General features: G+C 43.8%; 1 protein-coding gene across 1 annotated transcript in view; it reads right to left on the reverse strand.

The window, feature by feature from the left end:
• SPAG17 (sperm associated antigen 17) overlaps positions 1-12,550 on the reverse strand; it is a 149,696-nt gene that overhangs the window by 112,908 nt on the left and 24,238 nt on the right. The window contains 2 exon segments of the mRNA XM_055002920.1: positions 860-1,054; positions 4,205-4,418. Of these exon segments, the coding sequence (XP_054858895.1) occupies positions 860-1,054; positions 4,205-4,418 (409 nt within the window).

Here is a 12,550-nt window from a genome sequence, read left to right on the forward strand (position 1 = left end):
TGTTAGTCTGTGGTAGCAAAATCAAAAAGAGTCCAGTAGCACCTTTAAGACTAACCAATTTTATTTTAGCATAAGCTTTCGAGAATCAAGTTCTCTTCGTCAGATGCCTAAGAGAACTTGATTCTCGAAAGCTTATGCTAAAATAAAAGTGTTAGTGGATGATCTCCACCTGAATATAGACAAAGGCCATGCTTCCTTATTGCTCCTCCTGCATCTATCTGCAGTAGACCATGCCATCCTGTTGAGGCGTTTAGAAGCAGAAGCGGGCATCAAAGATGTGCCCTGGACCAGTTTAAATCGTTTCTCATGGAACGGATTCAAAGGGTTGCCGTTGAAGACCAGCTAGCTCCAGAATGGGAACTATCTTGTGGGATTCCGCAGGGCGCAATCTTATCTCCCATGTTATTTAACCTCTATGTAAAACCTTTAGGAGAACTCATTCACACACTATGTCTTTGTAAACTTGTATTCATTTACCCCATGACATGGTTTATGGAAATGTTCTTGACACTGTATGGAAATGCCTGCCCTTGTCCTTGCTACTGATTGTGCTAATCTCACACTCTGTAAGCCACCCTGAGTTTAAGAGCTCTGAGCTTAATTTTGGCAATCTGGGACAAAGTGTAAGATCGTAGTACTGCCCAGCCCATTCCACAAATTACATCCTCAGTCAAGGAGACGGACTCAGTTCAAAAAAGAAGAAATGAACTGAGGGCTAGAGAAACAGCTACAGTGACGCTGAAGTTTTTAAGTTAGGAAGTATGCCGCAAGCATAAATAAAAATGTTTGCAAACAATAATCACAAAAATGAAGGTTGTGTGTGTTCATCATTAAGGCATTTTGCTGTTAATTCTCTTACCTTCTGGTGCAAGTTGAGGGTCTTCTTGCAGTGAAACAGATTCCAGGTAAGCCTGCAGGGGGCTGTAATCGTCCGAAGAAATTTTAATGACGCTTCCAACATTGACTCCCAGTTCAGACAGGATAGGCAAGAGTTGTGGATGGTGAAAACCGCAAAGTAGGAAATAATATTGCGCTCCATCATCTGGCTCATCATCTGTCCAAAACATCATACAAAGTCTCTTTGACGCTTACTCAAATACAACACAGAGAAGGTATCAGAATTAGAAACAGTGCTATTCCGTTTTAAATTATTTGGAATCAGGAATGAGCAGAGGCGTGTCCAAATTTGCCAGCATAGTGAAAATCCAAGTAGATTGCACATGTTCCAAGTGGATGTCTCCAGACTGGATGAATCAGTATCAATGTGGCAAGTGAGCTTCAACATTAGGAAGTATAAAGCAATACATGGTGGATAGCTCAATGAAAATGTCAGCTCAGCACACGGCAGCAGTGAAGAAGGCAAATTCTATGCGAAGGGTCATTAGGAAAGGGACTGAAAATAAAATGGCCAATAAAACAGCCCTTGTCTAGATCAGCACTGTGGCCGTATCTCAAATACTGTGTACAGTGCTAGTCACAGCATCTCATAAAGGTAATGTAGAGCTAAAGCTGGAAAGGGTGCAAAAAATAACAACCACTTTTTAACGAGATCTGATTTTATTTTTTAATGATTTTAACTGTTATTTATTGTATTTTAAATTGCAGTTTTTATGATGCTGTGACCCACCCTGAGCCTAATTGTAGAGAGGGCAGGATATAAATCCAACAAACAAACAAACAACATTCAAGAGACTGGAGCACAGTCTCTCTAAGGCAAAAAAGTCTGGGGCTTTTCAGATTAGAAAAAAGATGACTAAAGGTGAACAGGACAGAGGATTATTAAATTATGCATGAGGTGGACAAAGTGGTTAGAAAGAACCTGCTCTTCCTCCAGAATCCTAGAATGCAGGGCATTCAATGAAGCTGGTGGCCATCAGATTCAGGAAAGACCAAATAAAATCACTTTTCTCATAGAATGCATAATTAACCTGTGGAACTTACTGCTACAGGATGTAGTGATGATTAGCTGCTTAGATGCCTTTCAAAAGAATACACACACATTCATAGAGGACAGGTCCATCAACTGCTTCGGCTGTGATCAAGGCTTTTTTTCTAGGAAAAGGTGGTGGAACTCAGTGGGTTGCCCTTGGAGAAAATGGCCACGTGGCCGGTGGCCCCGCCCCCTGATCTCCAGACAGAGGGGAGTTTCGATTGCCCTCCACGCTGCTCAGCGGAGGGCAATCTCAACTCCCCTCTGTCCGGAGATCAGGGGCCGGGCCACCAGCCACGTGACCATTTTCAAGAGTTCCGGAACTCCGTTCCACCGCGTTCCTGCTGAAAAAAAGCCCTGGCTGTGATAATCAAAAGGACTTCATGCTCAGAGGCAGTATACCTTTGAATGCCAGTTGCTGGGGGAGAGCAGAAACAGGATGAATCTCTACATTCCTCTTGTGGGCCTCCAGGATATCAGGTTAGATCCTTTTCCTTAGTTCCTGTGATAAACAGGATGCCGGACTAGATGGACCAGTTGTCTGATCCAGCAGGGCCCTTTCTGTGTCCATTTGCCTCTCACCCAATGGGGTGAGACTTTCAAGGTGGATACTAAGGCTTTTCCCACATTCCTTTTACCATAATGAACAGTGCAATCCTAGTTACTCCAGTTTAAGCCTATTAAAATCACTTAGACTGGAGTAATTCTACTTAGGATTGCATTATAGGGGGTCCGTATTGTAAGGGGGCTCCTTGCTGGAGAAGACACAGGAACCCCCACTTGGACTGCCTGGTTCTTAAGGCCTGATCTGGGAGGTTTCTGCAAAATAATGCTGGTACAAATAATTTTGTTTTTATGACTTTCCCACATAAGCCATGCAAAATTTATTATGTGAAATTAAAAGAACGGTTTCATGTTGATTTTTAATTTTTTTCTGTTTAAAGCTTCCTTAGATTTATATCAACTCAAGTTTGATAGAAAATTTCAAGAAAATATAATCAAAGTAAACAATAACAACTTTTTAAAAACAATCCCTTTTCTAACTGATGTTGATTGAGCAAAAAAATAAATAAATAAGGAACTCAATGAGATGGGCAGTTATCAGTGCGGCGGCAGCAGCCAAACTGCCGTCACATGATCTGGAAGTAGACCACCCCATTCTTCCTATGTGTTTTAATATAATTACGCAGTGTGCATGAGCTCACGCACCACACACAGTTTAACCACATGCTATCTTTTACAGGCATTTATTAACCCAGCCTAGGACTTGGCACAAATACTAGCATTGGTAGCTGTGAAGATGTGCCCTCAAACAAGGCCTTTTGTGTAACTTCCTTCATTTAATAATATTAACACTTGATTTATATACCGCCCTTCAGGACAACTTAATGCACACTCAGAGCGGTTTACAAAGTATGTCATTATTATCCCCACAACAAAACAACCTGTGAGGTGGGTGGGGCAGAGAGAGCTCCAGAGAGCCGTGACTAGCCCAAGGTCACCCAGCTGGCTTCAAGTGGAGGATGGGGAATCAAACCTGGCTCTCCAGATTAGAGCCCTGCCACTCTTACCACAACACCAAACTGTCTCTGTGAGTACAAGTTTTTCTATACATCCATCTAAACACATAGGGATCAGGTTCTGCCTAATACTGGGAGAAAAATTACCAGACATGGTGATCCTAACATTTCAATTTGGAATATACATCCAAACAAGCCATTATGTCTGGCACGAGTCATGTCAGGGAGCTCTGATATTTGCACAGCCAAACATCATGACAGGGAACCAAAGATCCCAAATGTGGAGAGGCCCAATTCAGCTCAGGATCACAGTACAGGGAGAAGAGTGGCTTCTCTCCTACACCATTTTGCCGATCCAAAATGGGCTGGGGTCTTGTTTGCCCTGGTGACTCGTGCCATGTGTAACATCTAGTTTGGCTCTTAATTCCACTTAAATCAATGGAGCTCACCTAAAAATATACGATTAGGATAGACAGAAGTCCTGTGAAATCTCTAAGTAAACATACAGCAAACTCTTCCTTTGCTGTCATCATATGGCATCTTTTTTCATTTTGTTGCCTATTGGCTTTATATATTTTAGTTTATTACAAACCACACAATACATCTGGATCATATGTTTAGAGGGGCAATGGCTCCCCGCTGAACATCCACTTGGTAGCAAACTCCAGTTTGTCTCTGCACAACGCACGGAAAAGACAGGTCTCTGGAACGTGTCTTGAACACGAGATGTGGGGCTCATTCTGTGGTTACGCACCAATGTATTTATCCGTGTCGTCCTCTTCTCCGCGTCGCTTCAGCTTGGTGTCCTTTTTAACAACCGTTGCTGACAACTGCTGTGCATCCGACGCCTTCTTCCCTTTCCCTCCTTTTCCAGCAGACTTGGCACTGGGGGGCTTCTCCTTCTTGCCAGCAGACTTCCCTTTCCCTTTCCCCTTCTCCTCTTTCTCCTTTTCTCGGTCATCAACTGGCTGCCAAATCAGAGAACACGTTTTACATATCAAGAACAACAGTGATTACTAATCTGTGATCCAAGCCCCTACGTATCTATTTTTGAAGTCAAAGCCATCTTTGGGCATTCTTTAAGGGTACTGCTTAAGTTCACAGAGAGATGAATGAAGTGTCAAGTCAAAGCACAGTATGTTTACATGGGGGCGGGAGTGATTTTAACCATTTATATAAAAAGTTCAACAAAAGAAAAAATCCTAAAGCGGACATTAGGTTGGATTCCGTGGATGAGATCTGCAACTGACACTGCGGTAGGAGTATTGAAATCAGTTCTCACATTCTACGGGTGCTAAGTGAAAACTAAGGTCTCATTACTATATTTTCTGTGAGTGCAAGACACAGTGCATTCTTCTGAATCAATTTTATTTAAAAATCAAAATAAAATGACATGATAAGTATTCTTTTTCATTACATCCATGCATTACTGGATCAAAGCCATTTCCAGAGATTTATTAAGAGAGCTTCATATGCCTGCATTTATTTATTTCTATCCCAGTTTTCTCCCCAATGAGGACCCAAAGCGGTTTGGAAACATTGTTCACCTGTTTTTCGTTTTAATCTCACAACAACCACCCTGTGAGGTCAGTTGGGCTGAGAGAATGACTGCCCCAAGGTCACCCAGTAAGCTACCAGGGTAGAAACTTAGATTCCAACCCTGGCCTCTTGAGATTCTAGTCTTTTTTAAAAAATTATTTTTATTCCAATTATTAAGAAATTATAGTCTGACCAGGGGCATAGACTTTCCAATTTCCTGGGGGGGGGCAGGCTGGGGCTGGGCCAGAGGCATTGCTATATCCAGTCCTTAAAAGAACCGAGTCCCAGTGACATCATAGGGAAGAGCCAATGACATCACTGGGAGGGGATTCCATTGCCAGTATCTATGGAGGCGGAGCCATGGGGGATTTAGGGAGGGCCCCCCACAAATTTAGGGGGACCCAGGCACCCACGGGGACCCCCCTAACAATGCCTTTGGGCTGGGCCAAACCTAAGAAAGGCTAGGAGTTGGCCAGTGGTTATAGTGGTATCTCAGCGATCTCCTGCTGTGTCCTGTTTTTGAAATTCGCTTTTAGGATAGCCACTTTAAGATCTACAAATATACATGCCACATGTATAGGACAAACTAATGGTCACAAATTTGACACTAAGAAAGGCAACACAGAAAAGCTTGTAGGGGAACATTTTAAAAGTTTTCCTGGACGTTCATTTACAGCAGTCTTGATTCTGCCTTATTCATAAGGATGACTTAGTACCGAAATTTACTAAATTGTGGCATCACAGTTGCCTTCATTTGGTAAATGTGTGGTTGAAGTCTGAACCAGGGCAGAATACAAAACAGTTGCTGTGCACTCAATTTCTGAGCAATGTACAGAGTTCAGAGCAGTAGCAATCTCCTTCTTCTCATTTCAAACTCATATCCTATACAAGCACATTTTGAGGCAATTCAGAACAGTGCTAGTCACGACCCCAAAGAAAACTCACAGTTATACTACCTAGGATTATATATACCTTGCTTTCTAAGCATACTGCTTAGAAACTCCACCTTAAAAACACAGACATTCAGAACACATTATTAACCGAATCACATAATTAAGTGCACATTCCTTGCCAAAGTTCTCTCTGGGCTGCACACAGGGCAAAAGGAAATTTTAAAAAGGCCTCTGATCTGCATCCCCCCCAATCTTTTTCATGCAGATGGGCTTTCTCATTACTTCAGAGAGACAGCACTCAGGCTGCCATTTTAGGAATTGTCCTTTTCTGCAATAGATACCACCTCTCCATTTAAAAATGAAATGGAAATTGAAAGAGGATCTTAGTAGTGGCTGAAGCAGCCCCCCTCCACTACCATGAAAAAATTAACTGTTCTCCCACACCCAGCTCCCCCTCCAAAACAGCAAGCAAGCAAACAAACAAAGCTATTTCAACAAGGAAACATAGAGTCTACTCTTTCCCAGTGTTCTATTTCCAAAATACAATGTAACAATAAAGTAACTGAAAAGTAAAATAAATTAGAGACTCACTTTTCCCTATTCAAAGGAACAGAAACTGTTCCTTAACAGAGTAGCATTGATTACAGAGAAAACGTGATGATGAGTGGTTAGAGCATGCTGGCTGGTGTGAGTGTGAAAGAGAAAATAACACACTTGCCTAAGTTTTAGAAAAGAAGTAAGAGTTCTTTATTATAGGAATTTCATACTTTGATAGGAAAGTGGAGAAATAGATTCTTATCTACTGATCTGTTCCTGCGGAGGAAGTCCTGAGATTAGCAATCTACACATCAAAGGATAGTTCAGGGCAGTAAAGGAGTAAACAGATGCCCTGACCTGTCTATCTTTGTAACCCTCTGGTTTCTCCCCCTCTGAAACCTGAGGAAAGGGACAGCGTTAGAAGTGGAGTCTTGTTGTTGTTATATGCCATCAAGTTGCCTCCAACCTGTGGTGACCCTATCAATGAAAGACCTCCAAAACATCCTATCATTAACAGACTTTCTCAGATCCTGCAAACTGGAGGACATGGCTTCTTTTATTGAGTCAAGTCATCTCGTTTTGGGTATTCCTCTTTTCCTCCTGCCTTCTACTTTTCCTAGCATTATTGACTTTTCCAGAGAATCTTGTCTTCTCATGATGTGACCAAAGTATGATAGCCTCAGTTTTGTCATTTTAGATTCTAGGGAGAATTCAGGCTTGATTTGATCACCTGTGAGGTGAAAAACCGGGAGCAAGTAGTAAACCTATTGAAGATGCAGCACCAGGGGACAACCAAGAAACCGCCCTTTGGAGCAGAAGGGAAAGAGAGGAGAGCCCTCAGCCTCTGCTCCCTGGACATGGAGTGGGCCATCTGAATGAAGAAGGGCCTATGCCTACAGTGTGGGGGAGTGGGGCATTACACTGCCGAATGCCTGGGAGGGCAAAGAGAACCAGTGGAGAGGAGCCGAGTGACAAAGAAAGCCGCAGCCCCAACAGGCAAACTGCCTAAAAAGGCCCCCAAGAAAAGAAGTAAAGTGGCAAGAGGGCTCCAGGCGATGGAGGGTTCGGAGGGGTCGAGTGGAGACCCGTCAGAGGAGGCTCCAACCCCACCAACGGGAAATGCCAAGGACCTGTCATAAGGAGGCCCCACCGTCAGGTCCCGAAGGAACCAGCACTGCAAGAGGTGAAACCAAAAGGGGCCTTATTGTACATGCCAGTGACTTTAGTCAGCCCCCTGAGGGGGACTCACATCCAAGTGTGGGTGTTAATTGACTCTGGATGCACTCGGGATTTGATTGCTCCAGCCCTAGTCACTAGGTTGGGGCTGAAAGTATGTAAACTGTGCTACCCCATAGTATTTGAGCAGATGGATGGGTCTCGAATGAAAGGGGCCCCAGCTAATGTGGAAACTGAACTTGTCCCAGTAGGGATGGGGAATCACTGGGAAGCCAGAACTTTTGTTGTAAGTTCCCTTTGGTGTTGGGGATAAGGTGGTTATAGGATCATGACCTGTTTGTGAAGTGGAAAATGGGAGAACTGTGTTTTGTGGGGGGGGGGGGAATGCCAAAATCATGTCTGGAAGCCAGAGTGGGGCAAGGCGCACCCTGCCTCCCTGAGAGCGCCCTATTAACTCAAGAAGAGATAGAGCAAATTCCCCCTGAATACCAGGACTTAAACCAAGAATCTGATGAAAAGGAAGCTGATGAACTCCCCCCCCCCCATAGAGCTACTGACTGCTATAGAACTAATCTCAGGGCAAAAGCTTCCAAAAGGAAAATTATACTCAATGAGCCCAGGGGAATGAGAGGAGTTGTGGAAGGTCAGTGATGAAAATTTGGCACAAGGATTCATCTGCCCGGCTAGTTCCCCTCATGCTGCACCTGTGTTGTTTCGGGAAAAAAAGGACAGGGGTTTGAGACTGTGTACTGATTACAGGGGGATTAATGCTGTCTCCATGTCCAACGCTTACCTCCTCCCCTTGATCCGAGATTTGCTGGGCGTGGTGTCCCAAGGAAAAATCTTCTCTAAACTGGATTTAAGAGATGCGTACTTCTGAGTACGAATAAGGGAAGGAGATGAATGGAAAACCGCGTTTAACACTCCTTTGGGACAATTCAAATACAGAGTCATGCCATTCGGATTACAAGGGGCATTGGTTTTTTTAATAAATTTAATTAACAAGGTATTTCACAAACACCTGTACAAGGGCGTGGTTGTTTACCTTGATGATGTGTTGATTTATTCACAAGATCATGAGTCCCATGTGAAACTAGTGCGGTGGGTATTAAAAACCCTGAGGGACAACCACCTGCTGGTGAAACTGTCCAAGTGTGAATTCCACAAAGAGGAGTTGGACTTTTTGGGGTACAGAATATTGGGGCATGGATTAAAAATGGATCCCGCTAAAATACAAGCGGTGGTGGGGTGGGACCCCCCCAAAACCAGAAGGCAGTTGCAATCATTCCTGGGTTTTGCTAACTTCTACAGACCCCTCATAAAGAACTTTGCCCAGATCTCTTTGCCACTAACTGACTTACTAAAAACCAAAGGGAAGGGGCCGCAAGGGGTGAAGCCCAGTGCTAAATTGGGTTGGACTAAGGAGTGCCAAGAGGCTTTTGAGCACCTAAAAACCCTATTCACCTCCGAGCCGGTCCTGCGGCACCCAGATGAGAACTGGAAATTTATTGTGCAGGTGGATGCAAGCGACGTGGTAATGGGGGGCAGGGTTTATTTTGTAAGCAGATGATGATGGAAAATTACACCCCTGCGTTTATGTATCAAAAAAATTATCTGAACCTGAACGCCATTGGACGGTATGGGATAAAGAGGCTTCGGCCATTAAATTAGCTCTATGCACATGGAGACATTGGCTGGAGGGGGCTAAAGTGCCATTTGAGGTTTGGACTGATCATAAAAATTTGGAGGCACTGCGCACCCCACGTAAACTACGCGCCAAACATCTCCGGTGGGCAATGTCCTTCTCTAAATTTAATTTTACACTGAAACACCTCCCTGGCAAATCTAACTTCCTGGCAGACGCCCTCTCACGCATGCCCCAACACGACAGCCAGAGAGAAGAAGTAATAGACATAATATTTTCGCCAGCCCAATTCGGGGGGGGCAGTGACCACCTGGAGCTAAGCTAAACAATTAAAGCAGAATGCTCCATCCATGAACTGGGAAGACAGAGTCAAAGAGGAAGCAGAGAAAGGAGATGCCCTACCCAAAGACGAACTACAGCGGGGAGAAGGGGGCGGCAGGTATCGACAGGGGAAATGGTATGTTCCAGCCAGTTTAAGGTGAGAGGTGCTGAAACAATGTCATGATTCTAAATTAGCTGGCCACTTTGGGTATTTAAAAACATTGCATCTGGTACAGAGACAATTTTAGTGGCCAAACATGAGAAAGGACATTTCTCAGTATGTATCCACTTGCCAAGTATGTTTGATGGGGAAGAGCAGACAGGGTAAACTGCCGGGTCTTCTGCAACCATTAGAAACCCCCTCCCGCCCATGGGCTGTGGTCTCAATGGACTTTATTACTGACCTCCTCACATCGAAGGGAAAAACTGTAATTTTAGTGGTAGTTGATTTGTTCTCTAAACATGCTCATTTCATTCCATACTCCAAAATTCCAACTGCAGAGAAACTAGCCACCCTATTTATGCAATACATGATCAGACTGCACTCATTTCCAGATAAGGTAATTTCCGACAGGGAAGTCCCGTTCGTTGCCAACTTCTGTCAGGAGCTACTGCAAGTAGCAGGGATTGAACAAGGCATTAGCTCCGCCCATCATCCTGAGAACGATGGGCAAACCAAAAGGGTTAATCAAGTGCTGGAACAGTTCTTACGATGCTACATAAGGTACCAGCAAGACAACTGGGCTGATTTCTGGGCCTCCCCCTTCATGATAGACCATGGATATGAGGGCACAGCAAAGCCATTTCTGAAAACCCCAGCCAACAACTTTTCCAGGGAATCTGGGAGAATGGTGGTCTAACTTAACAACTAAATGGGGGATAATTAAAAAGTATCTGGAAAAAGCCAAAGAGGATTACAAAAAATACGCAGACAAAAAAGTCTATCCCATGGAAACTGCAAGTGGGAGATTATGTGTACATCTCCACTAAACATCTCAGAGGGGAGCAACCCAGTAAAAAACTGGGGTGGAAATTCTTAGGTCCATTTCAGGTCAAGAAAATAATCAATGAGGTAACGGTAGAGGTAAATTTACCTAAGAACTTGAAAAAATGTCCACTCGGTATTCATTTGAGCTTCCTGAAGAAAGCTCCCCAACCTGATAAGTAGCATCCGGGCCGCGGAGTCCCCCCCCCCCGTAGTGGATGGACAGCTCCATCATGAAGTGAAAGAAATCCTGGAATCAAAATGGAAGTGGGGAGAACTGTTCTATTTGATTCGTTGGGTGCATTTTGATGAAAGTCAAAGGGAATGGGTAAAAGCTTCAGCCCCAAAACAAATTTCACAAAGCTTACCCTAACAAACCGGTGCCAGTATGAGGGGGGAGACCTTCTTGGGGAGGGCAGTATGTCATATATGCCTGTTTGCATATCTGCCATGAATGTATTCTGTGTTATGTGCTGGTCCTCTGAGGGCATAAGAAGTTTCTTATTGATGTTGAGACAGTAGGTTATCTCACAAGTATTTACTTTCTCTTTCCCGGCGTCTCCAGCAAGTGTCCTTGAAAGCTGGCTGCGGCCAGCTCGAAATGTATCTTTCTTGGGAACTGAGATGATTTCATTCTTTGTTTTGTCTAGGCTAAACCTAGCTTCTCCCTTTAACCTCCCCTGGCTCTTTCGCACCCAAAACTTTAACGGTCCTTATCCTGATGGCGAGAACTTTCCCTATAACTAACTTCACCAACCCCATTTACATCACTTCTGCCAATTCAGCTGTCTGAGCACCTTGTACTTGATGGATCTCTAATAAAGTTACTTCAACCAATACACCCGTGTGTTTGTTGTGGAGAACTTAGGGATTCTACCTGCCAAGGACTGACAAGTAACCACTTATTTGTCTTCCAGGCTGTCCATAGTATCTGCAAAACTCTCCTTCAGCAACACATTTCAAATGAATCCCTTTTCTTCTTGTTAGCTTTCTTCACTCTCCAGCTTTCACATCTATACATATTAATGAGGAATACCACAGTCTGGATGTCAAATATGCCTCCAGCATATATGCCATGTGTTATGAATTTCTTGCTGCAGTGTGTAGTGTACCTCTGAGAACATGCAGCGGGAACCTGTTTTGCTGACTGGTTGCTAGTTGCTTATCTTGCAGGTGTTTTGGTTACAATTTCTTGGTCGGCCTGAAAACATGGCCTTGAAGTTCCAGCCGAGACCGCACCAACCTCCTGAGAGACTGAGCAGAGCTCATCCTTTCCCTCTTCCCTGGCTCAGCGTGCCAAAATCCGAATGGACTTTCTTTCCCATTGGGGGCGGGGACTTCGCCCTGTAATTAATCTTGCTTTGCTACCTTGCGTCACTTCAGCCAATGATCCTGTCTGACCATCTTGATACTGGTATTCTTTTTTAATAAAGTAACTTTAACTAACACACCTGAGTGATGCAGTGAAGTGCTTGGGGAAAATACTTGGCAAGACCTGATCTTGATCTTGGATCCGAGAGACACCTTTATCTTTAAGGATCTTCTCTAGCTCCCTCACAGCTGCTCTTCCAAGTCTCAATCTTCTTCTGATTTCTTCATTGCAGTCTCCCTTTTGGTTGATGATTGAGCCAAGGAATAGAAAATCTTGGACAATTTCAATTTCCTCATTCTCAACTTTAAAATTGTGTAATTCCTCAGTAGTCATTACTTTTGTCTTCTTGATGTTCAGTTGTAATCCTGCTTTGGCGCGTTGTCCTTTAACCTTTATCAATAATCATTTCAAGTCTTCACTATTTTCTGCCAGTAACGTGGTGTCATCTGCATATCTCAAATTGTTAATGTTCCTTCCACCAATTTTCACTCCACGTTCTTCTAGATCTAATCCAGCTTTCCTTATGATATGCTCTGCATAGAGGTTGGCTATAACACGAACAATGGACCACGGTGTAATGTTCCCAAACAGCACAATAGAGCCACTGTGTGGTAGTAAACCATAACTACACC

This window comes from Eublepharis macularius, chromosome 18, assembly GCF_028583425.1.
Source record: "Eublepharis macularius isolate TG4126 chromosome 18, MPM_Emac_v1.0, whole genome shotgun sequence".
Taxonomy (NCBI): Eukaryota; Metazoa; Chordata; class Lepidosauria; order Squamata; family Eublepharidae; genus Eublepharis; species Eublepharis macularius.